This window comes from Alexandromys fortis, unplaced genomic scaffold (genome assembly GCF_014885135.2).
Source record: "Alexandromys fortis isolate MF-2015 unplaced genomic scaffold, M_Fortis_MF-2015_v1.1 scaffold_38, whole genome shotgun sequence".
Classification (NCBI taxonomy): Eukaryota; Metazoa; Chordata; class Mammalia; order Rodentia; family Cricetidae; genus Alexandromys; species Alexandromys fortis.
In genome coordinates this window covers 2,353,014-2,379,055 of record NW_026067916.1, presented here as the reverse complement: position 1 = coordinate 2,379,055, position 26,042 = coordinate 2,353,014, and the positions used below count along the sequence as shown (strand labels likewise).

Sequence of the window (26,042 nt, the reverse complement as noted above, 5' to 3'; positions counted from 1 at the left end):
GGCTAATTCTCACATCTTGCTTAACCCATCTCTAATAATCTGTGTAGCACCATAAAGTGGTGGCTTACCGGGAAAGTTCAGCATGTCTGACCTGGCGGCTGGCTCCATTGCGTCTGACCCAGAGAGGAGAGGCATGGCGATTGCCTCACTTCCCTCTTCCTCCCAGCATTCTGTTCTGTCTACTCCATCCACCTAAGGGCTGGCCTATCAAATGGCCAAGGCAGTTTCTTTATTTACCAATGAAATCAACACAAAACAGAAGACCCTCCCACAGCAGTACCCGCTGTGGATTCACTGATTCTCTACCATGAGAGTGGTTTCACTTTATTACCCATTTCCAGTGATGTATCCTCTACACTTTACTTAAATTAGGAACCACATCTTGATTCCTCCTTTAATGAACAAAGAAAGCAAGGTTAGACAGTTCTAAATAAGTTAAACAGACAACAATTTTGTTTTGTTTTTGGGTTTTTGAGACAGGCTTTCTCTGAAGCTTTTGGAGCCTGTCCCAGAACTTGTTCTGTAGACCAGGCTGACCTTGAACTCCTGGAGATCCACCAATCTGTCTCCCCGAGAGCTGGGATTAAAGGTGTGTGCCACCACTGCTCAGCTCACTTTGGAACTCCTTAAACACCTAGGAGTGGTGAAACATGCCTATAGCTACTTGGCTGAGGCAGGGGGGTCATTTAGGCGTGGAATTCAAACGCCTGCCCAGGCATTGTAGAGTGTCAATTAAAAAAAAAATACAGCACAGAAAAAGAGAAAAGTTTCTTTTGAAACATTTTCAAAAACTGTTAGGAATCCATAGTATAGTACGAAACAGGAAGTATGAAAGTGCGTTTCATCGTACGTAGGTATGGTACTAGGGACTGAACCTATGGGCTCACAGTGCTGAGCACTCTGCCACTGAACCATATCCCATCTTAAAAAACAAAGCCCAATTGCACTCATTCATTTTCCAGTCAGGATTGTGGGGAGCCCGGGCTGGCCTTGTTGCCCAGCAGCTGGGGTTACAGAGCTGTGTGCCCACACCTGCAGTACGATTCTAATACCGAACAAAGTCATCAGTCACAGACAGGGACAGGGCATGATACAGAGGAACTTGTCTAGATGTGACGCAATGTTTTCTGGTTTTTAAAGCTTTTAGTGTAACCATGACAACCACCACCATTCCCTCCTATCCCAGTTTTTAAGAGAAACTTGTGTCTTAAACTTTTAAAGGAATACATTACAAATTTGGAATTATAACATGAATGGCTCTTTGAAAAAAATTAGCAGTTGTGGTCTATGTTTTATAGGAAAATCTGTCTGTATTCATCATATAAGTTCTTACTATTGTTCCTGATGAAAATGGCACCACTTCTGGGAAAATTTTGTTTTTGAATCTGAGGCTCAATTATTACGTAGTTCTCTTATCCCCCCCCCCCACACACACACCCACAACGCATTTGACTGGGGCTTTGGCTATTCTATTTAATCATGTTTCAGATCCTTCCAGTCAGAAGCTTTTACTCAACATCTGTCCTTGATTTAAAACAAGCTCCACATCCTGTAATTTGTGACAAACCATATACAAATAGAAATAAAGGTATATTTTAGCTGTATAATTATGTTTTCTTACTTAATATAATAAAATTATACTACAGTCTTTTAAAGTCTTTTCATATATAAATAATACCAAAATAATGTTTGATAACCAATAAAAAAACAAAGGCATTGGTTAGAAAATACTGGCAATTTCAGAAAAACACATTGGAATATGAGGTCATGAGCAAAGGAAGCTTTTGTCCTTTGCTTTCAACTTTGAACACACTCAGAGTTTACAAAACAGATGGGAAAAATACTTTATCATATATTGCTTCAAAATTAGTTATAATATAAACCGCATATCCTGTTCTTCAAATTCCAAGTATTTCAAAGGCCATGATTCAGACAGTAGCTATGCTTCACATGGCTTGTATCTGGGCACCGCAAAGACTTCATTTCTATTGTAGACACTTTAATGATATGTACAAGAGGATCACTTCCTCTACAGTTGTCCAAGGATCTGGTAACTATTAATAAACTGTCACATGATGAAACATTTGAAAACTATAATTTCCCCCAAATGAGTGGGTGAGTATGGCAGGGATAGTAGCCAAAACCACCCCTGTCCTTTTCACACTGGTCATGGCCAACAGAGACAATGACCCCACCTGTTTCTCCTAAGTTAGCCACGGAGAATTTCCAACATTCATTCCATTTCCATCGTGTGCTTTCTATTCTCCTTCAACTAGTTAACAACAGCCATGCAAAGATAAAAATGAAACCCCTGGTAGATATATTCCCTCTACTTGCCAAGTTCTAATCAGAAAACAAAAAATCAGAAATCAGAAATAAAATCAAGGGAAAACAAAGACCTGCTTTACTTCTCATTGACTTTACAGTAAAACTATATTGTCTTAACTGCCAACATTTGATGCCAACTACCACCTGCCTGGTTTAATCCCAAGTTATAAAATGTTGTAAAGCAGACTATTATTTCAAATGTCTTTAAAATTAGACTATTTGAGACTCATAGCATGACATTTCTTTTCACTTACTAACTCTTTTTGGGCCTTAGTTGACCTGGAACTCACGTGGTAGATCAGGTTGACCTCATTCGAAAAGCCCCACAGCCTCTGCTGGGATTAGAAGTCATGGACCACCTGTCCATGTCTCACAGCCTCCTTACATGCCCCAGCCAGCATCAAAGAGAGGAGAAGAAAAACAAAAGGACTAGGAGGAAACGCACTGAAGTATTTAGCTAATACGTATGTCTAGGTGCCTAGCCTATGGTGATGGTACCATTTCAGATAATGTACATGTACTCAATCAAAAACCCCCAAATTTGTTCCGTGTGTTCATTCATTAAGGAAGGACAGACTTAAATTTGCAGTACTCTGAAGAACTAAACACATATATTAAATTTAATACGTTCTTTAAACATGTTCCCAAATTTTTAAAATAAGGTATCTTATGTGTATTTGTATTTTGTCAATTTCTGAAAACTACAGTAAGAATGTTTATGCTACTGCTTTGAAACATTTTCATCATTCTAACTGAGCACTTGTGGTGCCGGGAGTCAAACTCAGGGCACTGCACATGTGAGGTAAGTGCTCTACCGCTAAGCAACATCCACAACCACTGAAACATTAGTAATGTGGCTTCACTCTGTAAGTTTCTGCACGGAATGTACCTTTGCTAACTGGCTTTTCAATCTTACCTTAAGAATTAGAAAATATTTCATGCGTTTATGGACTTCTTTTTATTTGTCAAGAGATCTTCAGCTTTCATCTCCTACTTCAAAAGAATCTCTAACTTCTATCATGGCAAGGCACTGAGCTCAGTGGGAACTCAGCTTCACTAGAAGCTGGACAGACCCAATGCAGTTCACCCCTGACATAAGCTGTCACACTATGAATCAGACTCGGGCACTGAGATGACCAGTGCGAAAAGCACTTGCTGCTGCACACGTGTGGAGACCTGAGCGTGATCCCTGCAACCCATTTAAAGGTGAAAGACAAAAAACAACCCCATGAGATTGTCCTCTGACCTCGACATGGATACAGTGGCACGCATGTCCCCAACACCATTTCAAATAAATAAGATATTTGAAAAGCAGACATGTTTGTTTACATAGTAAATACATATTTATCATTTAAAAGAAAAATATCTAAGAGTAGACACTTTGCAAATCTACCTTGAAAGGTAAAATGATTAGCCTTTGAAAAAACCCAACATTTTATTTTAGGAAATGTTAAAATATGTATTTAAAGTAAATAAATTAACCACAGTGCTGTTCTGTAACTGAACATGACTCAGGCCGGGGAGATGGCGCAGCCATTAAGTGTTAGGCTCACAGTTGAAATGAATGCTTGCTGCACCATCATGAGGATCGAAGCTCAGATCCGAGCCTTCAATGTAAGGCATCCTGCAACATCTGTGAACTCCTGCTCAGAGGGCACATGCACACACACACTCGAGTGCACACACACACACACACGCACGCACACATTAAATTGCCATAAGAAATCTGGGATTTCTCCTTTTATTGTGAAAGATGACAGCTTTTAAAAGGGGGTAAGTGGAATACACCCTCAATAATCATAAAATCCCAATTAAGTGGAACATCCATTTTAATAATTACACAATAAGCCATGAACTGCATTAGTGGTAGTCCAGGCATCACTGACAAGCATATTCCTCCTCATCTTCAGCAACTACGCCCCTCACAAAGGACACAATCAGATTAGAGCACAGACTCCTGAGTTCGCCCCCATGAGGCTGTCAGGTGGAAACAGCTGAAAGGGGCACTGATGTGATCATGTGTAACAAACCAGGCCTCGACACGGAAGCTGGCCAGTGCAAACTCAAAGGCTTTTCCTCAGCCTCATTCCTCTGCTGTAAAGTAGGCCATGCCAGCTCCCTGCAGCTCAGCTATGAAGCATAAGCAGGATCTGTGTCTGTTTTTGGAGTCCTGCAAGTGCAACACCCTGCACGGTACTCAATAAATATCCGTGTAATAAAGGAAAAAGAGATGCAAGGAAACTCGTCCAGGAACTAGAATGAGAGGTAGGTATAGAGAACAGAAACTAGAATCAAATTGAAATAATAAACATACCCACATTATCAAGTCAGAGGAAATTTGTCTAATCAATATACAATTAAAAATGTTTTTTTTTAAAAGGGATCAATTACCACAATTGTTATTAAACACTGAATTATCAAGTAATTTTTAACAAAATGTATTATTAAAGAAAGGGGCTGGAGAGATGGCTTAGCAGTTAAGAGAACCAGCGACTGACTTCCAGCATCCACATGGCCGCTCACAACAGTAGGCAATGCCGGTCCCAGGGTATTCAATGCCCTCTTTTGGTCTCTACGGGCACATGGTACACAGACTTGGTTGCAGGCAAAACAAAATAATAAAATAAAATATACTATTATATTATACATTTTTGAGACATGGCCCCACTATGATTTCAGACTAGCCTACAGCTTGTTAAGTCACCCAGGAAGCCTCCAACTCAAAACCCCCCACTTCTCCTTCCCAAGTGCTGTGGTCATAGGCCCACACCACCACAGACTCCCACGCTTGCCTAGGAGTATTTTAGAGGTCAATAATTTGCTGCTACTTTGTAAAAAGGAAAAAAAAATGACAGAAAACATTACAATGAACACATTTGAGTTTTACAAAAAAGTGTAAAAATGTAGGCTCCTCACAGTGCTTCCTTTGAGAAAGACTGACAGTCTCCAGAAATAGAAATGTCTGCGGCCTCGTGAACATATATACTGCTTCAATTTGTTTTTTGTTGTTGTTTTACAATTTCATAAAGTGAATGTGTACATTTTATAACAAATTTCACCTAAAGGAAAAATCTCTATTTGTAAGTATTGTTTAAATCCTTTCAAAGGAATTAAGAAAATGCATCTTCCTGGAAGGCAGGCTCACCAATCAATTATATAAATCATTTACTCTTCCTAGAAACTTCAAATGGCCAACATGTGATACCTAATTTGAAAAACAATGCAATAAAGAGGGTAGTTGTGAGAAACTTTAAAATCTAAGTAGGTTAGCCATTGTTTCCTGACCATCCCCTTTGACGTGATAGCCATTAGTCAGACCAATGGGATGAGACCCAGTCACCACCCACATCAAGGATAAAATATAGGAGCTCTGTTGCTCTCAGGGGGTGTGCTAGCCCAGTTTGGGTCTTGTGGACGCCTTTTGCAAAACGAACTTGCTTTGCTGAGCTAACACTAGAAGAGGGAGAAGAAAAAATTGCTCTTTCTGATAATGCACATATATCAGGAAACCTACTGATAAAGACTATTTTTAAAATGTGAAAACACTTTAAAATTAATTTATATTAATTTGAAATATTTTTCCTTAATACATAAAAACTATACATGCATCTGTATCACACACAGTGTGCTTTGAAATAGACTCAGCTCATTTAAAATATATTTTCTCAGATTTTTGTGGTTAGAACACTTAAAACCTACTTTGTTACAAATTTTCAAAATATGATACATTGTTCTAACTATAAACAACCAGCTACACAACAGATCTGCAGAGCTTAACTGAAGCTTTGTATCTGTTGAGCAACATCTCCTAACCTTTATCTCCCGGTCCTTAATGATCATCACTTGTCAGGATTTCCACCTGTCCAGTTTTTTTCTTTTTAAGATTCCACGTGTAAGTGAGATCATGAAACATTTGTCTTGTTTCTTGGAACATAATGCATTCCAGGCTCATCTGTGGTTTTTGTTTTTTTGTTTGTTTGTTTTTTTTTAAAGATTTATTTATTTATTATGTATACAACATTCTGCCTCCATGTATGCCCACACGCCAGAGAAGGGCGCCAGATCTCATTACAAATGGTTGTGAGCCACCATGTGGGTGCTGGGAATTGAACTCACGACCTCTGGAGTGCTCTTAACCACTGAGCCATCTCTCCAGCCCTCATCCATGTTTTAAATAACATGATTTCCTTCTTCGTTAGAACCGACACCTTACACTAGGTTTAAACGCTGGCCTCTCCGGAAGTGGACAGCACGCTCTGGCGTGCTCCCTCTAAGATGCTCCACTGGAAACCTGCAAACGAAGCAACTGCTTCCGATGATGTGCATCGCTGTCTTTGCTGTCCTGCTGGTCCAGCGACTTCCTTACACAGCTCTTCAGCTCCTCAATCCCTTCCCCAGTAACCGTGGAGATGGGGACGATGTGTTGGAACTCCACAGCCTTCTCTGGAAGCATGCTTTTTTCAAATAAATGTAGAAAATCTGAAACAAAGAATTTAAAAAAATTAAGTAAAAATTACGCAGAGGTTTGATCTGAGAAGCAAGAAACTGACAACTTAGCACCAGGAACTCCTCCCCTGCTCTGCCCTGTCTCACTGGCTCTTGGGATCTTTGTGTTAGTACTGACAATGGTGGTTCTTAGCATAGAGCAAGTCCTTGGTTAATTACTATTGGAGAAATTTATTTTAAGCCACATAAAGAACAAGTATTAGATAAACCATGACAACACTTAGTTCCCATAAAAACAGTGACATCATTTGGAACATTCTGGCTTGCTTTAACGTCCCCCAGGCGTGGCACCGACATTTAAAACTGCAGCAGGAGATGGAACAGTTCAACAGTAGATTTTTTTTATTTTAATTTTTTTTTAAATTTTACATACTAGCCCCAGTTCCCCCTTCCTCCCCTTCTCCCCCACTCCCATTTCCTCCTTTCCAACATACCATCCACTCCTCAGAGGAGGTAAGGCCTCCCTTGGAGAGTCAACTAAGTCTGGCATACCAAGTTGAGACAAGACCAAACCCCTCCCTTGCCTCCTATCAAGGCTGAGCAAGGTATCCCACTAGTGGGCTTGGCATCTCAAAAAGCCCAGATAGGGCCCAGTGTCTCTCATCTGTTTCTCTTTCTGCCTGTGGCCCAGGATGCAGCTCTCAGATACTGCTCCAGGGTCATGCTCCCCGCCCCATGATAATGGATGAAATAGTGGCCTTGGTCATGGTGTCTCTTCACAGAAACAGAACAGTGACTAAGACAGACCCCTGAGTTTCTTTATATAGTGGAAATAGTTTCATTTAAGAAATTTCAGACAAATCCTTTTAGTCAGAGGATGTATTTTCTGTGTCACATAAACACAGGACTAGATGTTCTTTTCTAAAAACTGATATTCTTCAGAGTTACTAAATTAATGTAGTAAAACAAAAAAACCTCTTAAACCTTAAAACCACTACGTCTCAAGCTGGAAAGATAGCTCAGCAGTCAAGGGTATTGGCTGCTCTTCCAGAGAACCCAGGTTAAGTTCCAGCAAGCTAACTAACAACTGTAACTCCAGTTCTAGATCTGACACCTTCTACTGGGCATGCACATGGTACACAGACAGACACACAGAAAAAACACCCAGACATATATAAAATCTTAAACACAGGTAAAACCCTACTGGGTTTGTTAAAGTGCAGTGTGTACTGGCGAGACAAATTGTGGAGTTGATAAAAACCTGCCCACACTTCATGGTTAACTGTTGACTTTTCCTCCTTTGTAATGATAGGAGTGGCGGGCCACTTCCCACCACCTGGCTAGCTTTACCCAAAATAATTACATGGAAACTGTATTCTTTTAAACACTGCCTGGCCCATTAGTTCAGGCTCTTATTGGCCAACTCTCACATCTTGATTAGCCCATTTCTAATCATCTGTGTAGCACCACCAGGTGGTGGCTTACCGGGAAGGATCTTAATCTGCACCCATCTTGGAGAGGAGAGCTATAGCGTCTGCCTCACTGCCTTCTTCCTCCTAGCATTCTGTTCTGTCTTCCCCACCTACCTATGTTCTGACCTATCAGGCCAAGCAGTTTTCTTTATTAATTACCCAATGAGAGTAACACATAAACAGATGACCCTCCTCCATCACCCCTTTTACCCACATTTCCTGTTTTGGTTTTGTCTTCTTTTTCTTAAAGTTTTATTTTATTTTTAGCTGGTTATGATGGTACACAGTTTTAATCTCAGCACTGAGGAAGCAGAAGCAGGTGGATCTCTGAGTTTAAAGCCAACCTGGTCCACACAGTGATTGTTAGGCCAGCCAAGCATACATTATAGAACCCTGTCTAAAAATAAGAAAAAGTAAAAACAAACAGATCCAAGAACAAACCAACCAAAAAGATTTATTTTATCTTTAATAATGGATGTCTGGGTTACAGATGTGTGTGAGCACAAAAGCCAGCAAACCCTTTTGAGGCTGGAGTTCAGGTAGCTACGAGGCCCTGACATGGATGCTGGAAACCAAACTCTGGTCCTTCACCACAGCCTGTGCTCTCAATGGCTGTGACATCTCTGGGCCCTCTCCCGTACCCTTTAAAGGTCCATATAAATTGTAATTCTTTATAAAACTTAACCTTTTTTGGATCAAAGAATCTTCCTTTTCTTTCTCTAACTTACCTGCATCACCCATTTTGAGATTTGATAATGACAGGTCAATGCTACTTCAGTGCTTATGCATTATGAGTTCAAATATGGTTTCTCAGAGTAGAAACTACTGATTTTATTTTTTTTAAAGTTCAATTTTTAAATATTCATTTATTTATTATGTATACAATATTCTGTCTCTGTGTACGCCTGCAGGCCAGAAGAGGGCACCAGACCTCATTACAGATGGTTGTGAGCCACCATGTGGTTGCTGGAAATTGAACTTTGGAAGTTTGCTGGGACCTTTGGAAGAGCAGGCAATGCTCTTAACCTCTGAGCCATCTCTCCAGCCCCCATGTACCACATTTTCTTCATGTTCATGTGGTGACGATCATCTAGGCTGATATCACTTCTTAGTTACTGTGAAGATTGTAGCAAAAAACCAAGGATGTGCGCATCTCTGGGGTGCTAATTTAAAATCCTTTGGTTATATATATGTCAAGGAATGGCGTACCTCTGTGTTATAGTAGTTTTATTGTATTATTTTGAGGAATCTCTTTATTTCAGTAGTGACTGCACCAATTCAGGTTTCCAGCCTAACCTGTGTGTAAGGGTCCTTCTTTAACCACATCTTTTTTTTTTTTAATATTTATTTATTTGTTGTGTATGCCTGCAGGCCAGAAGAGGGCACCAGACCTCATTACAGATGGTTGTGAGCCACCATGTGGTTGCTGGGAATTGAACTCAGAACCTTTGGAAGAAGAGTCAGTGCTTTTAACCTCTGAACCATCTCTCCAGCCCCATCTACTGATTTTCTTTCCCATCGATCTTTGCTATCATTGGTCAGGATATTACATACCTATAACCCCAGCACCTGGGAGGAGAAGGTAGGAATTCAAGGTGGCAGATTTGAAGCCAGACTGGGTTACAGGAGACCCTGTCTCAAAACCTTAACCCCTTCACCAAAAATGCCCCAACATTCTGTGATGCAGCTATACCGAGGAAGAGAGAGGTGAATGTCGCTTTACCTGCGGGGTTCTGGAGCTGCTTCATCAGTTCGTCAAGCTTAACCTGGGCATCGGGCAAGTCCATCTTATTAACTGCTAAGAGTGCAGGTTTTGTCTGCAGTTCCTCTTTGTATAACTCCAACTCCTTTAAATAAAAAGAGAAACCAAGTAATTTTATATCAATATGTATATAAATGAATACTATGGCGATATTTCTTTAATGACCTGAAAAATCTAGGGCTTATACACATCACCACAGGGCAATAAATCCCAAAAACTATAAAACCAACAAAGGAAATTCAGAAAATGCTTTTTACTAAACTATGTGGATAAGATGTTAGCTCACACAACTTCTCAGAAGCAGCTGAGCCAAATGAAAGTAACTAGACTCAACAGAGAAAAGACTCATAGGCCAAAAATAACAATTCAGTATTGTTGCATTCTCAGAAAAGACATATGTACTTAGTAAATCTCAAAAGCTGTGGGGTCGCTAAAGAATTAAAACAAAACAGATTGGGTAGTTTTGCATCTGACTGTGAGTGGTTAACATGTCACTCAGTCACAGATGCCTAGTAAGTACCCAGTCTAAAGCAGGAGCAAAGAGTTGGCTATCGGTTACAGATTTGGCAGTCAAGGCTACATTCATTGTAGGCAATGGGAAATAATGGCAGTAGGTAAGATCACAAATAACTCTCAGTAACCTTGCTTAAATGGTAAGACAAGTGCTGGGATTACAGCTTAACGGTGGGATGCTTGTGCAACGTTCATGGCTTGACCATCAGTACCTCCACAAAAGGAGAAAAGTGTGAGCAGAGTATTTTAATGGGGAATGCTTCCAGAAGACAGACGCCAGGGCAGAAGTGAGGTCAGCTGAGAAGGGACATGGGGCACGAGAGGGCAGTACCACATAATAATGAGAAACGGGGAATACCGAAGAACTGGAAACAGCAACTTTGATTCTTTAACTGGATAAAATCTTTAAAAAGGTGATTATTCTGATTACTGTGTGACTCACATACATGGAGAACTAGCTCCAGAACACAGAAAACCAAAAAACTTACTTTTGTAAGAAGTATTATGGTTTCAAAGGCAGTTCTGAATGGAGTTACAGAAGAGAGCTGAAATCCTGAAATATCAACCTGAAGAGAGAACACAGAAAACGGTTGCTCAGTTCTATGCTTAGCAATGTCTTCTCTCTGAATCATTTCTCAATCTACATTTTACTGGCAACTTAGTCATGAAGTGCAAGAACAAAAATTGAGTTGTTATGATAGCTATAAGCATCACTATAAAATGAGTCATTGGTGAAAACCTAGTACAGATAATTGATACTATTATAAGCAATCTCATCCACAACTTAAACATCACCAATTAAAAATGTAAGAGATATTATAGAAGAGCATGCCAAAATCTCCAGGAATCAAGTCTTGGTAAGTATGGCCAAACGTACACACACTACAGTGGGAACAGCATTTCCACCCCCACGCTATAAACAATGATCTACTGACTTGTCCCCGTTGACACAGACTTACTGGAGTGATATTTATTAGTACAGTCATGTACCTAATATACCAGAGCTACGTATACATGCCCAATGATCTTATCACGATGTGAACTTATAGAGTATGATCACACATCTAAGATGGCTCTGATGCCACCAGGTTGTAAAAGCCTTTGACGCCGCTACAGGCTGGACAACAGACCAGCAATGTCACATTATCTTTAATTTTACTACAAAGTGTTTCTAGGGAAACCAAGCTAACTCATGTGAACACCACACTGGAATGTATGACTTACAACAAAGAGCAGTTGTCTGGTTCGCTCTAAATGCTTGAGGAACTTGTGGCCCATTCCTTTGTTCATATGTGCTCCTTCTATCAGACCTGGGAGGTCAGCTACTGAAATCTAACATAAACATAATGATTTGTTAAAAAAGAAAAATAGATGAGAAAGAACCAAATTCAATTATTCCCAAATTTTCATATTTCATAGTTTCTAGTTAAGCACTCTATGGTACCTTTGAAATAAACATGTTAAAAGGTTTAATCAGATATCCGAATCCTGTTTTAACTCATGAGTCTACCAATCTATAGATATTGGGAGATTAGCTTAATATTTATTACTATAACAGTTATTAATAAGGTAAGTTTGTAATTTTCTTTTCACAAATAACTCAAATAATTAATTAACGTGTGCATATGTTTTAATGTATCTTTTGGTTTTTTTCACTGAGCAATATGAACTCAAGATCTTCCATAACTTTTCATGGCTTCATAATCTATTAATTTTTAGAACTATCTCATTCTCCAGATGTAACAGTTTATCTGTAACCATACTGAGAGGGTGTAGGAGGTCCTTCTGTCTTTGTGTTGCTTTCATTGGTTAATAAAGGGAGGCAGAGGCAGGCGGATCTCTGGGAGTTCGAGGCCAGCCTGGTCTACAAGAGCTAGTTCTGGGACAGACACCAAAGCTACAGAGAAACCCTATCTCGAAAAAAAAAAAAAAAAAAAAGAAACTGCTTTGAGCCCTTGATAGGGCAGAACTTAGGTAGGCAGGAAAAATTAACAAAATGCTGAGAGGAAAAAAGCAGAGTCAAAAAACTGCCATAGACCCATCACCAGAGATAGAGGTGCTGAGACTTTGCTGGTAGGCCACCACCTCGTGGCGATAAACAGATTAATAGAAAGGGGTTAAGCTAATATGTAAGAGTTAGCCAATAAGAATTTAGGGCTAATGGGCCAAGCAGTGATTTAATTAATACAGTTTTGGTTATTTCAGGTGTAAGCTAGCTGGGTGGCAGGGACAAACCAGCAGGCCCTCACATTGCAACAATTGGCACGCCAACGTGTACGACTATATCTGCGTAAGAATGAAGGTAAAATCAGGAAGAAGCCATGTAGCTCGCCAGAGATATGTATATTTCTGCTCTTGATTAAGGTATTGTGTTTGTGTGGCTCATTTAAAAAATGTAATGTATAATTTAAAAATATAGGTTAATAGTCATCTATAATAGTCGAGTTTGTAGTCATATTAGATTTTCTAGATATACAGAGGTATATTTCAGTTAGATAGGTATTCTTCAAATCTTTCAGAGACCTTTAAAATATGGCATTTAAAATGTTTAAAAACTTAAGATTTTTCATAACAGTAAGACATATCTGTTCTACTTCAAGAGAAAGATGGGCATTGAAGAGTCTCCTTATGGAGTTGGTTAGCCATTTGTGCAAGAAACTGCTCTTGCCTGAACTGCTGAACTGGACATGCAGGACCCACAGAGAAATGACTGCTCAACTTGCCTAAAGGTGAGAGGATCCTTCAGGATTTCCTGCTTCATGATACTATGGGCCTGTAGGCTGAAGATGGATGCCCCAATGGTACAGAACTTTGGGTGACTATCCAGGTAGCAAGATGTCTCTGTCATTACTAGAGTTTTGGAAGTTGCTTACAATGCACTTCCTGTGTACTTAGGTAATATTTTATCCTTCTGGAGTCTTTGATGGAGTTGAAAAATTTATGGTTATAGTTTTCCTTAGTTATGATAAAAAATAAATAAAAGCCGGGCGATGGTGGCGCACGCCTTTAATCCCAGCACTCGGGAGGCAGAGGCAGTTGGATTTCTGTGAGTTTGAGGCCATCCTAGTCTACAAGAGCTAGTTCCAGGACAGGCTCCAAAGCTAAAGAGAAATCCTGTCTTGAAAAGCCAAAAAATAAAAATAAAAAAAATAAAAAAAGAAAAAGACCTAAACAGAAAAGGGGAAATGGTGTAGGAGGTCCTTCTGTCTTTGTGTTGTTTTCATTGGTTAATAAAGAAACTGCTTTGGGCCCTTGATAGGGCAGGGAAGACAGAACTAAATGCTGGGAGAAAAAAAGGTGGAGAAAGAGAAAGACACCATGAAGCTGCAAAAATCAGACATGCCAACTCTTTCCTGGTAAGCCATTGCTTAGATTAATAGGTATTAATTAATTAATTAATTGATATTAATAAATTAATAGAAATGGGCTAAATCAAGGTGTAAGAGTTAGCCAATAAGATGTTAGAGCTAATAGGCCAAGCAATGATTTAACGAACATAGTTTCTGTGTGGTTATTTTGGGGCTAAGCTAGCTTGGTGGCCAGGACAAACAAGCGGCCCTCTTCCTTGAAACACTGAGATTCTTGATTGCTCCAAGTTCTAGTAATTATGAATAAAGCTACTAGAAAGACTTACGTGCAGGCTTCTCTGTATAGAGAAAGAAACTCTAGGGCACAGTTCTTCCTTTTTGAAGAATGTAAAGCAAACCTCAAAGCAGCTACTTCCCCAGAACCAGAAAGCTGGAATCAGTTTCCACAGAAGCACCATAGTTTCAACTGGAAGTGCTTTCAGGAAGTGGAGATTAACAATTCACTGGGGAAATACGGGGGAGACAGACTAGGAAGACGTAATTCCATAGGGATGAATAAGCACAACACTTCCAAGAACAGGAATTAAATTCTTATTTCACTCTAATAATGCTGAACAGAATTCTTTGTCCATAGTTATACTTACAATAAACAACAAAAACCTCTTTGTTTCTTCCTCTACAACCATAAACACATGTAAATATAAAAGTCCTACAACTGGAGAGAGAGATGGGTCAGTGGCTAAGAACACATACTGATCTTGCAGAGGATCTAAGTTCAATTCCCAGCACCCAACTTACAACTGCCTGTAATGCCACCTCTAGTAACTGATATCCATCTACCCCCACACACATAAATAAATAACAATAGTCAATATTTTGTTTTGTTTTTGATTTGTTTTTTGAGACAGGGTTTCTCTACAGCTTTGGAACCTGTCCTGGAACTCGCTCTTGTAGACCAGGCTAGCCCCAAACTCACAGAGATCCACCTGCCTCTGCCTTCCGAGTGCTGGGATTAAAGGCATGTGCTACCACCACCCAGCAATAGTGAATATTTTTAAAACTCCTACTACCAAAAAACCCCTACAACTTCTAAAGATGTGTGTGTTTTACTTTAAAAGTACCAACCTGTTTGAAATCATTGTATATAATCTTTCCAAGTTCAGGCTTTAGTGTTGTAACTGAAAGGCAAAAGGACAGCAAATTAGGGAAAGAATAAAAGAGGAATTCTCTAGAATAATGTCAACATTGTATAGAATGAACAGTATCTTCCTTTTGAATATTTAATCCCACTTTAACTTGCTGAAATGGAAGCTACAGTTATCTCTATCACTCACACTGTATTTTAAAAAGACAGAGACTTCTGTTCTCTGGCCTGAAGTCCTGTTCCGTGGCCAAGGGCAGCTTGAGAATGTTTAGGGGCTCAGAATGTAGGTTCTGATCACCACCACTGATTCTGCAGTAAAGATTTTCTTTCTTTTCTCCTTAAAATTGCATTACCTTTATGTATGCATTTCATTACTTGGGGAGGGGCTTGTACATGGACGGGTATGCATGTGGGGGTCAGAACAACCTCCAGATCTCAGTTCTCTCCTTCACCCAAGGTAAAGAAAATTCAGGTTTTAACGGCAAGTACCTTTACCCACTAAGCTACCTCACAAGGCAGAGTAAAATTTCTCTAGTCTGTTCTCATCTGGGTTGTTCTTATGCCTTACCATTTTGTACTAGCTCTCTCCTGGGATTTTTTGTCCTTCCTTCTGTCATGGCTAATCTGGCCTGCACTGACAAACCTGGGAAAGTTATTGGCCTGTAAGCATGTCTATCTATGTCATAAATATATGTGAAACACACATACATATATATCACATGTATTACATATTTAGGATTGTATATAAACACAGATTTTATATATAATATCTAACTTGCTGATTGATGGAGAAGGGCCTAGCCTACTGTAGGCAGTACCACCACTGAACAGGTGGTCCTGGGTTAAGTAAGAGCAGCAGCTGAGAAAATCAGAGCCGCAAGCCAGTAAGCAGCACTCCTCTGTGGTCTCTGCTTTAAGCTCCTGCCCTGAGGTCTGCAGTGGCTTCCTTGGGTGATGGGTTATTACCTGTAAGTCAGATAAACCCTTTCCTTCCCAAGGTGATTTGCCCATGGTGTTGATCACAGCAAGAGAAAGCAAACCAGAATACTCCCATTCTTCTTCTAAGGGGTCTCACGTTATAACAAACACTGATCATGTAACTAATAGCAATTAGCTCAAAAGTAACTACTTCATCAGGTTCTAAGTTTTGAATGGTTTAATGTTATTTTCCAGATTAATGCCATTTGTGCTTTTTTCTTTAATAATGGCAAATATTCTATTAGATTTACTTAATACCGTTCACCTACTCCTTCATTGCATCTCATCAATCTACTGCACTATCGTACTAAGGAGATTCATTAATTCTTTGTGCCGATCAATTCCTGTATTATAGGCTAAGAGAACTTTCAGAGAGTTCTATTCTATTGTATTCTTTGCATGAAGTCTTCCAAATAGCTTAATGAGGTAAAAGATAACCCACACAGTCTATGCAATTTCATCTGATTTTAATCTCATTTCTCTGTCTCTTACTCCACTTTCTCTAGACAAACTCCCTTGTAACTACTAAGCCGTGTCCAGGCTGTTCTCACGACCTAAAGGCCCTGATTAATCAAATTATTATTCATATCTCAGCCAAACACATTCTATCAAGAAGGTCTACACTTACCTACACTCTTCAACAGAACACTTTTATTCCCTTTCATTTATCAGTGAGACACACACACACAAATGCACACATTCCTTTCTCCCCTAGTATATGTATAATTATAATAGTCCATAAACATAATTGCTGGTTTTGCTTATCAGTTTTCTAGCAGTTTAGCCTAATATGATTCCTATACATAAATCCTTATAAAATTAATAAAAATGTTCATCTCGGTTTTCCCAGTATTTATCAGTGTGTAACAAGAGTTAAACACTTATAAAATACTACATAAACCAAATAAGGGCCTGTGAAACAGAGAAATAAATGCAGCAAAGTTCCTCCTAAGGACAGGAAACTTGTGTGAGAACTGTAGTGGCCTGAAAGAGTAAGAAGAAAAGCATGGAACCTAACTGCTGGAAGCTTTCAAACTAAAGCTAACTTCAGAGCTTTATTATTCTTATGCAAAGAAAACTTGCCCTCATATATTAAAATACATCAATTATACTTACATGCATAATCAGCAATCACAGGTGTTGCATGGGAAACCCGAGTCAGTAAAGAGGATTTTCCAGCATTTGGGAATCTGAAATGACACATTATATGTATGTGTGTGTTATAACAATATAATGCATATGTCCATTATAACAAATACCGGAACTACTAATATTTACATATTTCTGAATTCCCAATATTTCAAGTATTTACTGCTTTAATTGGTGGCGTGAACCTGACGAGTGGGGCCTAAAAGTGAGATGGATTAAAATCTCATGCAATAGCCAACTTTATTCAAGTATACTCTGAGAGACAGGAAGCAGCGTCCAACACAAGGGCAAGCCACATGCGGCAACACCAGAGTTTCCACTGAGCCACCTCTCCAGGCCCCTTTTATGTCTGTTTTCATGCACACAGTAGTTGCTTAAGTTCCAGAACCAGGCATGTTATCCCCTTTTGTTAAGAATGTCTTAAGTCTAATCAGAGGGCTGCTGGTTCCTGCCAAGGTATGCAGGCCACCATTGCTTCCTTAGGGTTGATACGGTTCATAGGCATCACAGCTGGTAGAACTGGGTTATCTTCCTCCTCTGGAAGCTTGCATGCTGCTTTCTGATTCCATGAAAGCTAATCCTCAGGGAGCAGGCATTCAGGTCAGTTGCAGCTCAGGGGTCTCCAATTTTTAAAATCTGATTGTTTGGATACAAATTCAAATAAAGCTTTAGCATTACAATTAGCAAGAGCATCTCTGAAATCTCTTTTTCATATGTTTTCCTTCTCTTTTGCAATTTATTTTGTTTATATTTTTTCTTTTTTTTTTTTAAACTTTTAACTTTTTTTTTTAGGTATTTATTTATTATGTATACACTATTCTGTCTGTGTGTATGCCTACAGGCCAGCAGAGGGCACCAGACATTATTACAGATGGTTGTGAGCCACCATGTGGTTACTGGGAATTGAACTCAGGACCTTTGGAGGAGCAGGCAATGCTCTTAACCTCTGAGCCATCTCTCCAGCCCTATATTTTTCTTTTCTTTTTTTTAAAAGATTTAATTATATTGGGCACTGTCTTCTGGCCTGCAGGTATACCTGCAGACAGAATACCAAGAATACTGTATATATAATAAATAATTCTTTTTTAAAAAGACTTTTGCTTCTCTTTTGCAATTTATTTTATTTTATATTTTTCTTCTTTTAAAGATTTATTTATTATTTATATCTCCTATGACTGCATGTCATAGGAGAACACCAAATCTCATTATAGATGGTTGTGAGACACCACGTGGTTGCTGGAAATTAAACTCAGGACCTCTGGAAGAGCAGTCAGTGCTCTTAACCTCTGAGCCATCTCTCTAGCCCATACAATTTATCTTTAAAGAAACTGGGTCATTTGTGCTATAGAGTTTCCTTTCCATAGTTCAGAATTTGCTGCTGCCAGCTGAGCAGTGATGGCACTCGCCTTTAATCCCAACACTTGGGAAGCAGAGTGAGGCGGATCTCTGTGAGTTCGAGACCAGCCTGGTCTACAGAACTAGTTCCAGGACAGGCTCCATAGCTACTGAGACACTGGTGTAGGAGGTTCTTCTGTTCATGTGTTGCTTTCATTGGTTAATGAATAAAGAAACTGCTTTGGGCCTGATAGGGCAGAACTTAGGTAGGCGGAGAAGACAGAACTGAATGCTGGGAAGAAGGGCAGAGTGAGAGAGGCAATGGATCTCCTGCCTGAGATGGACGTTGGTTAGAATTTCCGGTAAACCACTGGCACATGGTGATTAATAAAGATAGGTTAAACTAATATGTAAGAGTTAGCCAATAAGAAGTTAGAGCTAATGGCCAAGCAGTGTTTTAATTAATACAGTTTCTGTGTGGTTATTTTGTGGGCTAAGCTAGTCAGGTGACTGGGAAGAACAAAGGGGCTCTCCTTGTAACACTGTCTCAAAATAAAATAAAATAAATTAAAAAATAAAAAGATAAAAATGAAATTTTCTGTAGCAATGTCCACAGCATCATTTAATATTCTAATATACTCCTTTGCCCTGATTCTATAAGCTTTAGAGAATCTCGACTAATATAGTATGCCTTGAGGTTGGTTTTTTTTTTAAAAAGAATATTTCCTAACTGACTGACCTTCTTTTAAACTGCATGACATGACATTAAGAACAACTTTTCAATAGTTAATATACAGCTTGCCCAGCCAACTTTCTAGTGACAGACATTTACATAGCTTCTAATTTTTTGCAATTATAAACAACTGCAAAAATATGTATATTACAGTCATCAAAAGGCCTTTGCGATGGCTCAGGGGGCAAAGTCTGACTTCTGTTTGATCCCTAGGATTTACACATGTGCTGTGGCAATTGCACACTCAGACACACAACGAATGTAATATACAAACACGAATGTAATAAAAATGCGTGTACAACTGGAGAAATATACACTATTAACTGATACTTTGGGTGGTAGGATTAATAACTAAATTATTCCTTTATTTTCGCTCTGTGAAAACTTGTATGTGTTGTCTTACCTTGTTTCTAAAAATTTAAACATGGGGCTGGAGTAATGGCACAGTGGCTAAGAGCACAAGCTGCTCTTCCAGAGGACCTGGATTCAGTTCTCAGAAACCACACATATGCCTTCTTTTGGCCTCAGGGATATCAAGCATACAAGTGGTACAGAGACATACATGAAGGCAAAACGCCATACATATAAAATAAAATAAAAACTAAACAATATGGTGACTATCTTAAATCTGTGTATCTTTAATTTCTTTACTAAAATAAATTTCTACATGAGTAAATATGGGTTTAAGATACATGATCACTTTAAAAGCTTTTGACTTTACTGCTAAATTTTCCTTAAGGGCCCACTTTGTATTAAGTATTAAACAAGAGCATTAAGTAAAAGAATTAAAATAAGAGTCACTTAAGAAAACATTTCCTAAGGACCCATCTTACCTGCCACCACCCACAGGTTCCTTCTGTCATTTACCTAACCTCTCTACCCAGCCAGACCTCCTACTTCTGCCTGGTAAGTCTCCCTGACTTCCTCACTCATGACTTCTCCCCAATCAGCCACAGGTAGCCTGGGTCACATATCCAGTACTAGCACACAAATTACATAAACTAGGAATATTTACGGCCCCAAATTATTATTTACATTTATTTTGTAGTATTGGTCTGCTTGAACGTTTTATAAGAATATAAACGATACTTACCCTACTAGGCCTACATCAGCTATAACTTTTAGGTCGAGGTGAATTATTCGCTTCTGGCCTTTCAAAGGTAAGAAATTTGTGTGTAATTTACCACCAAGGCCACCTTTAGCAACCAAAATTCTATCTTCTTCTTTATTGAGGTCTCCTTTAAGAGGAAAGACAACAAACATTAGTAAGTAAAACTAGTAATATGTTGTTTTGTTTTTGTACAAATACAAGTCAAGAAATTCCAATTTAGAAATCCAATGGGCTACACTTAAGATTTAATGTCTTTATAAAAGGAGGCGCTTTTAAAAGCAACTCCCTGGGGCTGGCAGCTCAGAAGCAAAGTGTTTGCCTGCTGTGGACACAAGGCAAATAAATACTGACCCCAGAAAAACATTCTTGTAAGCAGCTAAAGGGGAGCTGATTAATATGTTTTAAAACTAAGTATCCTTACCTCTTTAAAGTCATGTTCAATCTAGCAGGAAGTTTTTAAATATTTTATGTACATTTAAAAAATATTTAATAAGCCAGCAGCTAAAATAATAAATGTTAAAAATTTTATTCTGAAATTTAAGAAGCTACTATACTGTTTTCTGAATTAATTTTGGAAACTGCTCATTTCTCAGCAGCTCAGAAGCTGCAGCACACCCACCTATAACTCTGCCATTTTCATCAGTTACTGAAATACCCACAGGCACAGGGATTTCACAGTCTTTTCCTTTGGAGCCCTTCAGTGCACTAACTCTACAAAAACAAAACAAAACAAAACAAAATGACTTACAAAGGCAACTAGCAATAAACCCTTCTAATACAGTTATTAAAAGGTTAAATACTAAAAAGAAATTATTCTTCTTTTTTACATTTTATACTGTGTACCATAAAAATAGAAATAAGTCATTACCAAGTTAACCACTAAAAGTCATTTCAACCTGAAATGAATATACTGTACATTTGAAATATTAATGATTGCTACAATACAAACAAAGTAGAAAACCCCAACAAACCCATTATGAATCTTCTAAAAAAACTGACCATAACTGGCAGTACTTAAATCTTACATGAAAATAAGCTGGTATAATTTTCTAACAGTAACTCCACTTGTAGGAATTTATCAAAAAATTGAACATAAGCATAGGAATTAAGAAACAGGGTCACTTATTGTAGAGAATATCTACACAGGATATCAGTCATACATTGTGGCTACGGCAATAAAAAAAAAAAAAAAAACAGAAGTGACAGTTGCCTAAAAACTGGCAATGATAAAATGCTAATCTCGATACTGTGACACAACTTTCTGAGTAAATGTTAATCCCGATACTGTGACACAGCTTTCTGAATAAATTTTAGGCATGAAGGGCTAAGGAAAAAGAGGGAGCTGTAAAATATTGTGCTCTTTCATCTTATTTCTTTATGCTGGATTTTATACACATACATATAATTATTATTCATATAAACACAGGAAGCATTAGAAAAGTTGATTCAAAGCAAATACTGGTTCTATTTGGGTGGAAGAGTTATCAAGGAAAGATTTCATGGTGGTGAGCTGCAGGGGCACTGGGGAAGTTTCGCTCAAGGTGAGTTTGGAGAAAAGTAGGGATTCGGACAACGTCCATTCCCGGAGAGGAGATGCAGAAGGGACCAGGGGGAGAATAAGCGGATAGAGGTCCAAACCACCAAAGCAGTCATGCTAGACTTTTGCGTGTTTGGAATCACAAAAAGTAATTTACTTTCAGTTATTAGTTAAGTTCTGTATTCTGTTTTACCAGAAGGGTTTTTGTGAAGCTCAGATCATTCCACAAGCACTTACCGACTGTTAGCTCCTACTCCAGCTACAAAGCGTTTCTGAGGATATTTCTTCTTAAGTTGTTTCAAAGTCAAATGTTTATGGGCTACGACCCAGACGTCACCACCTCTTCCGCCTTCTCCACCTAAACGAGGGTAACCCATTCCACCACTTCCTCCCTTGGCGAAGATTCTTAGGTTATCAATGAAATTTCCATACTTGAGAGAGAGAGAGAGAGAGAGAGAGAGAGAGAGAGAGAGAGAGAGAGAGAGAGAGAGAGAGAGAGAGAGGATATTTATACACCACTTGGTTCTGATCAATTTAAAGGTGCTGGTTTCATTATACTAAGGCTTCTTTTTTTTTAATTTTTATTATTTTTTCAAGATTTATTTATTTATTATGTATACAATGGTCTGCCTGCATGTGTCCCTGAAGACAGAAGTTGGCACCAGATCTTATTACAGATGGTTGTGAGACACCATGTGCTTGCTGGGAATTGAACTCAGGACCTTAACCACTCTTAACCACTGAGCCATCTCTCCAGCCCTACTGAGGCTTCTTTTTAAGAAAGAACCAAAGCTTTCTATATAAATATTGCAGAGCCTTTCCTTAGATAACCTCCCTTTCCAATTCCCCTTTCTTAGGATTGATTGCTTCACCGATCCTCAAGGTCTCCGCCCTTTCTCCCATTTAACATTCTAAACCTTCTCTCCAGGGTAATCTTAGTAGGTACCAGCAACTATCCCCCGGGGAAAAAACGGAAGTATTTAGAAGATTAAGCCAACTGAAAGGTGGGAGTGTACTGCATTTATATTTGAAACTCTTTTAAGTAACTTGATGGCTATCAGTTGAATCGATGTTCCCTCCAAAACAAAAAATGTTATAAAAGCAACAATAAAAAATCGCTTTCCATCCTTAGTCATCAGAGAAATGCAAATCAAAACAACTCTGAGATTCCATCTTACACCTGTAAGAATGGCCAAGATCAAAAACACTGATGACAATTTATGCTGGAGAGGTTGTGGGGAAAAGGGAACACTTCTGCATTGCTGGTGGAAATGCAAGCTGGTACAGCGCCTCTGGATGTCAGTTTGGCGATTTCTCAGAAAATTAGGAAACAACCTTCCTCAAGACCCAATAATACCACTTTTGGGTATATATCCAAAGGATGCTCAATCGTGCCACCAGGACATGTGCTCAACTATGTTCATAGCAGCTTTGTTTGTCATAGCCAGAACCTGGAAACAACCTAAATGCCCCTCAATTGAAGAATGGATAAGAAAAATGTGGTACATTTACATGATGAAGTACTACACAGCAGAAAAAAATGACAGCTTGAATTTTGCCGGCAAATGATGGAGCTAGAAAACATTAATTTGAGTGAGGTAACCCAGACACAGAAAGACAATTATCACATGTACTCACTCATAGGTGGTTTTTAAACATAAGGCAAAGAAACCCAGCCTACAAACCACAATCCCAGAGTTTAGACAACAATGAGGACACTAAGAGAGATTTACATAGATCTAATCTTCAAGGGAAGTAGAAAAAGATAAGATCTTCTGAGTAAATTGGGAGCCTGGGGACTTTGGGGAAGGATTTAAGGGGGTAGGGAAGAAGCAGGGAGGAGAGCAGAGAAAAATGTAGAGCTCAATAAATATTAATAAAAAATCTGTTTCCTCAAATCATGGTCAAAGTTTATTTGTTCACTGAACAAATGCATGGCTTTTTACTGTAATTGTGGCTTTCCCAGAAGCCTAACTCTTTCCACTACCACTGTCCTCTTACAACCTTAACTGTTCACCCCAAATGGTCTTTCAATGTTTCATCATTTCTTCTTAATGCATCCACTACAGCGAGACAAGAGCTCTTTTCTTTTTTTCTTAAGTGAAGCGGATGCCTGTATTCTCCTCTACACAGAAACAATCATGACTTTGGGGTTTTACTGCTTATGAAACAACATAATACAGCACTGTTTTCAAGTCCTTCACGCTATCACTAGAGTATGGTTTATTGGTTCTAACTTTCCCCTTCCCCTCCCCTTGCTCTTTTCTCGGTGATGCTCTGCTCAGCCTCTGACACTGTATTTGTGTTTCTCTACTTAGATCATTTGTTCTTTTCTGTCGTAAACCCACTTCCTGGTGTCAGACTGCCAATGTTTCCTCAAATTACAGAACTAAAATATGGCTTCACATATGGTTTTATGATCTGAGGCATCCTTGGACTGTTGCTCTCATTGGCTTTTACTCTGCCTTTGCAGGCTTCCTCAGAAGCTGGATTACGCCGGAAATCTTATTCTGCATTTAGTGTCTCTGGTTCCCTCACTAAATCGGCAACTTTTTTTTTTTGTTGTTGTTGTTTTGTTTTTTGTTTTCAGAGACAGGGTTTTTCTGTAGCTTTGAACCCTGTCCTGGAACTCACTCTGTAGCCCAGGCTGGCCTCGAACTGAACTCAAAGAGCCAGCCTCCTGTCTCTGGAGTGCTGGAATTAAAGGCGTGCGCCACCACTGCCTGGCTAATCCATGGCTTCTTATAAAGACCCTGTGTATTAATCCCAGGCTTTCAAATTACAGAGTAACTCCTTAAGTAGTATTTATTTATTTATTTATTTATTTATTTATTAAAGATTTCTGTCTCGTCCCCGCCACCCCCTCCCATTTCCCTCCCTCGGGAGCCCAAAGAGCAATCAGGGTTCCCTGCCCTGTGGGAAGTCCAAGGACCACCCACCTCCATCCAGGTCTAGTAAGGTGAGCATCCAAACTGCCTAGGCTCACATTTTTTATAATCTACAATATTTTGATAATCTGCAAACTTTTAGGTATCCGAAATAGCTGGGAATTTTAAAAAAAGTGAATATTGACCACTCTGGTATAGCAATAAGGGCTTTTAAAGCTGTGTTCAACATGTGACTTCTTCTTTACTTTCTAGATTCATCAACTATATTAAGGATCTTACAGTGGCTGTTAGTAGCAGGGAATGGCTTAAATAAGATGTCTTCTAGTTTCCAAAGGCTATTACTAGTAAGCCGATTGTGATTTATTTTTTTTTAAGTCGAAGCAGCTGGTTGCGGATTGTTATGAAAATGGATTCTAAAACAGACACTACATAAAAACTAAAATCTCTGTAGGAGGCACAACAATTACACACTTTTGGCTTCCAGAAAAGATCTTCAGAAAGATATGCAAAGCAGAACAAGGGAGGAAAAACGTATAAGAACGGGTTATGAGTACTACATTAAACAAGAGTGAAAACAAGCAAACAAAGCAAAAGTCGCTGTACACCACGTACACCGTAAAACCGTGTCTAAACTGCAGCCAGGTACCCCAATTTTCCTCCCACGTGCTTTGCGGAATTTTCTAGCAATTCCCCAAAGCCGGACCCAGACAGGCCTAGCCACGTCAAGGGGCCCATGAGGGACCTGAGGAACGACAACCCGGCAGAGCGGCGACAGACCCCCGCTGAGGCAGGACCCCCCGGCACGGACCTTTCTCAGCCACGCGCAACCGCAGCGCACCATGACCGCGAAGGGGCGGACTCCCTCCCGCAGAACCCGCGCGGACTCGGGGCGGGCGCTCCGATGACGTCACCGCTGGTCGCCGAGGTGACGCCGTGGCGGGCCCGCGCGTGCGCGGTCTAGCGCGCTCGGGGCGGGCTGCGCGTTCCCGGGTGGGGTGGGGGGGGGGAGGAGCCGGGGGACCGGAGGGCGCAGGGTGGGAGGGCGCTCCGAACTACGACAAGGGCCAGAGACTGGCCTGACTCACACAAAGTGTTATGGTCGCCGAGGAAACTGTGAGGGGCCAGAATGCCCTTTCACTGGAAAAGCTCTTCAACGGGAGCAAAACCAAACGTGTGAAGGACGCGAAGACCCTGCAAGACTGCTGGGTGACGACCTGAGTGACCTGAGTAGCCGAAAGTGAACCTGAGGAACCAGTCACTGAAGACGTAGTGGAAGAAATGCGACGATCTTAGTCTGTAAGGAGAATCCTGTGTGTGGTGGAGACAAACCTAAAAACC

At 39.6% G+C, this 26,042-nt stretch overlaps 1 protein-coding gene across 1 annotated transcript; it reads right to left on the bottom strand.

The window, feature by feature from the left end:
- Window positions 1-4,053: 4,053 nt before the first annotated feature.
- On the bottom strand, window positions 4,054-25,627 carry Gtpbp10 (GTP binding protein 10). Its single transcript, XM_050139824.1, has 10 exons — window positions 25,513-25,627; window positions 22,054-22,247; window positions 20,899-20,990; window positions 20,262-20,406; window positions 17,068-17,141; window positions 14,955-15,007; window positions 11,746-11,853; window positions 11,010-11,087; window positions 9,970-10,093; window positions 4,054-6,807 (listed from the first exon to the last, which is right to left on the bottom strand). Exons 1-10 carry the CDS (start codon window positions 25,543-25,545, stop codon window positions 6,599-6,601), a joined length of 1,110 nt encoding a protein of 369 aa, XP_049995781.1. The 5' UTR covers window positions 25,546-25,627; the 3' UTR covers window positions 4,054-6,598.
- Between the last annotated feature and the right edge of the window lie 415 nt (window positions 25,628-26,042).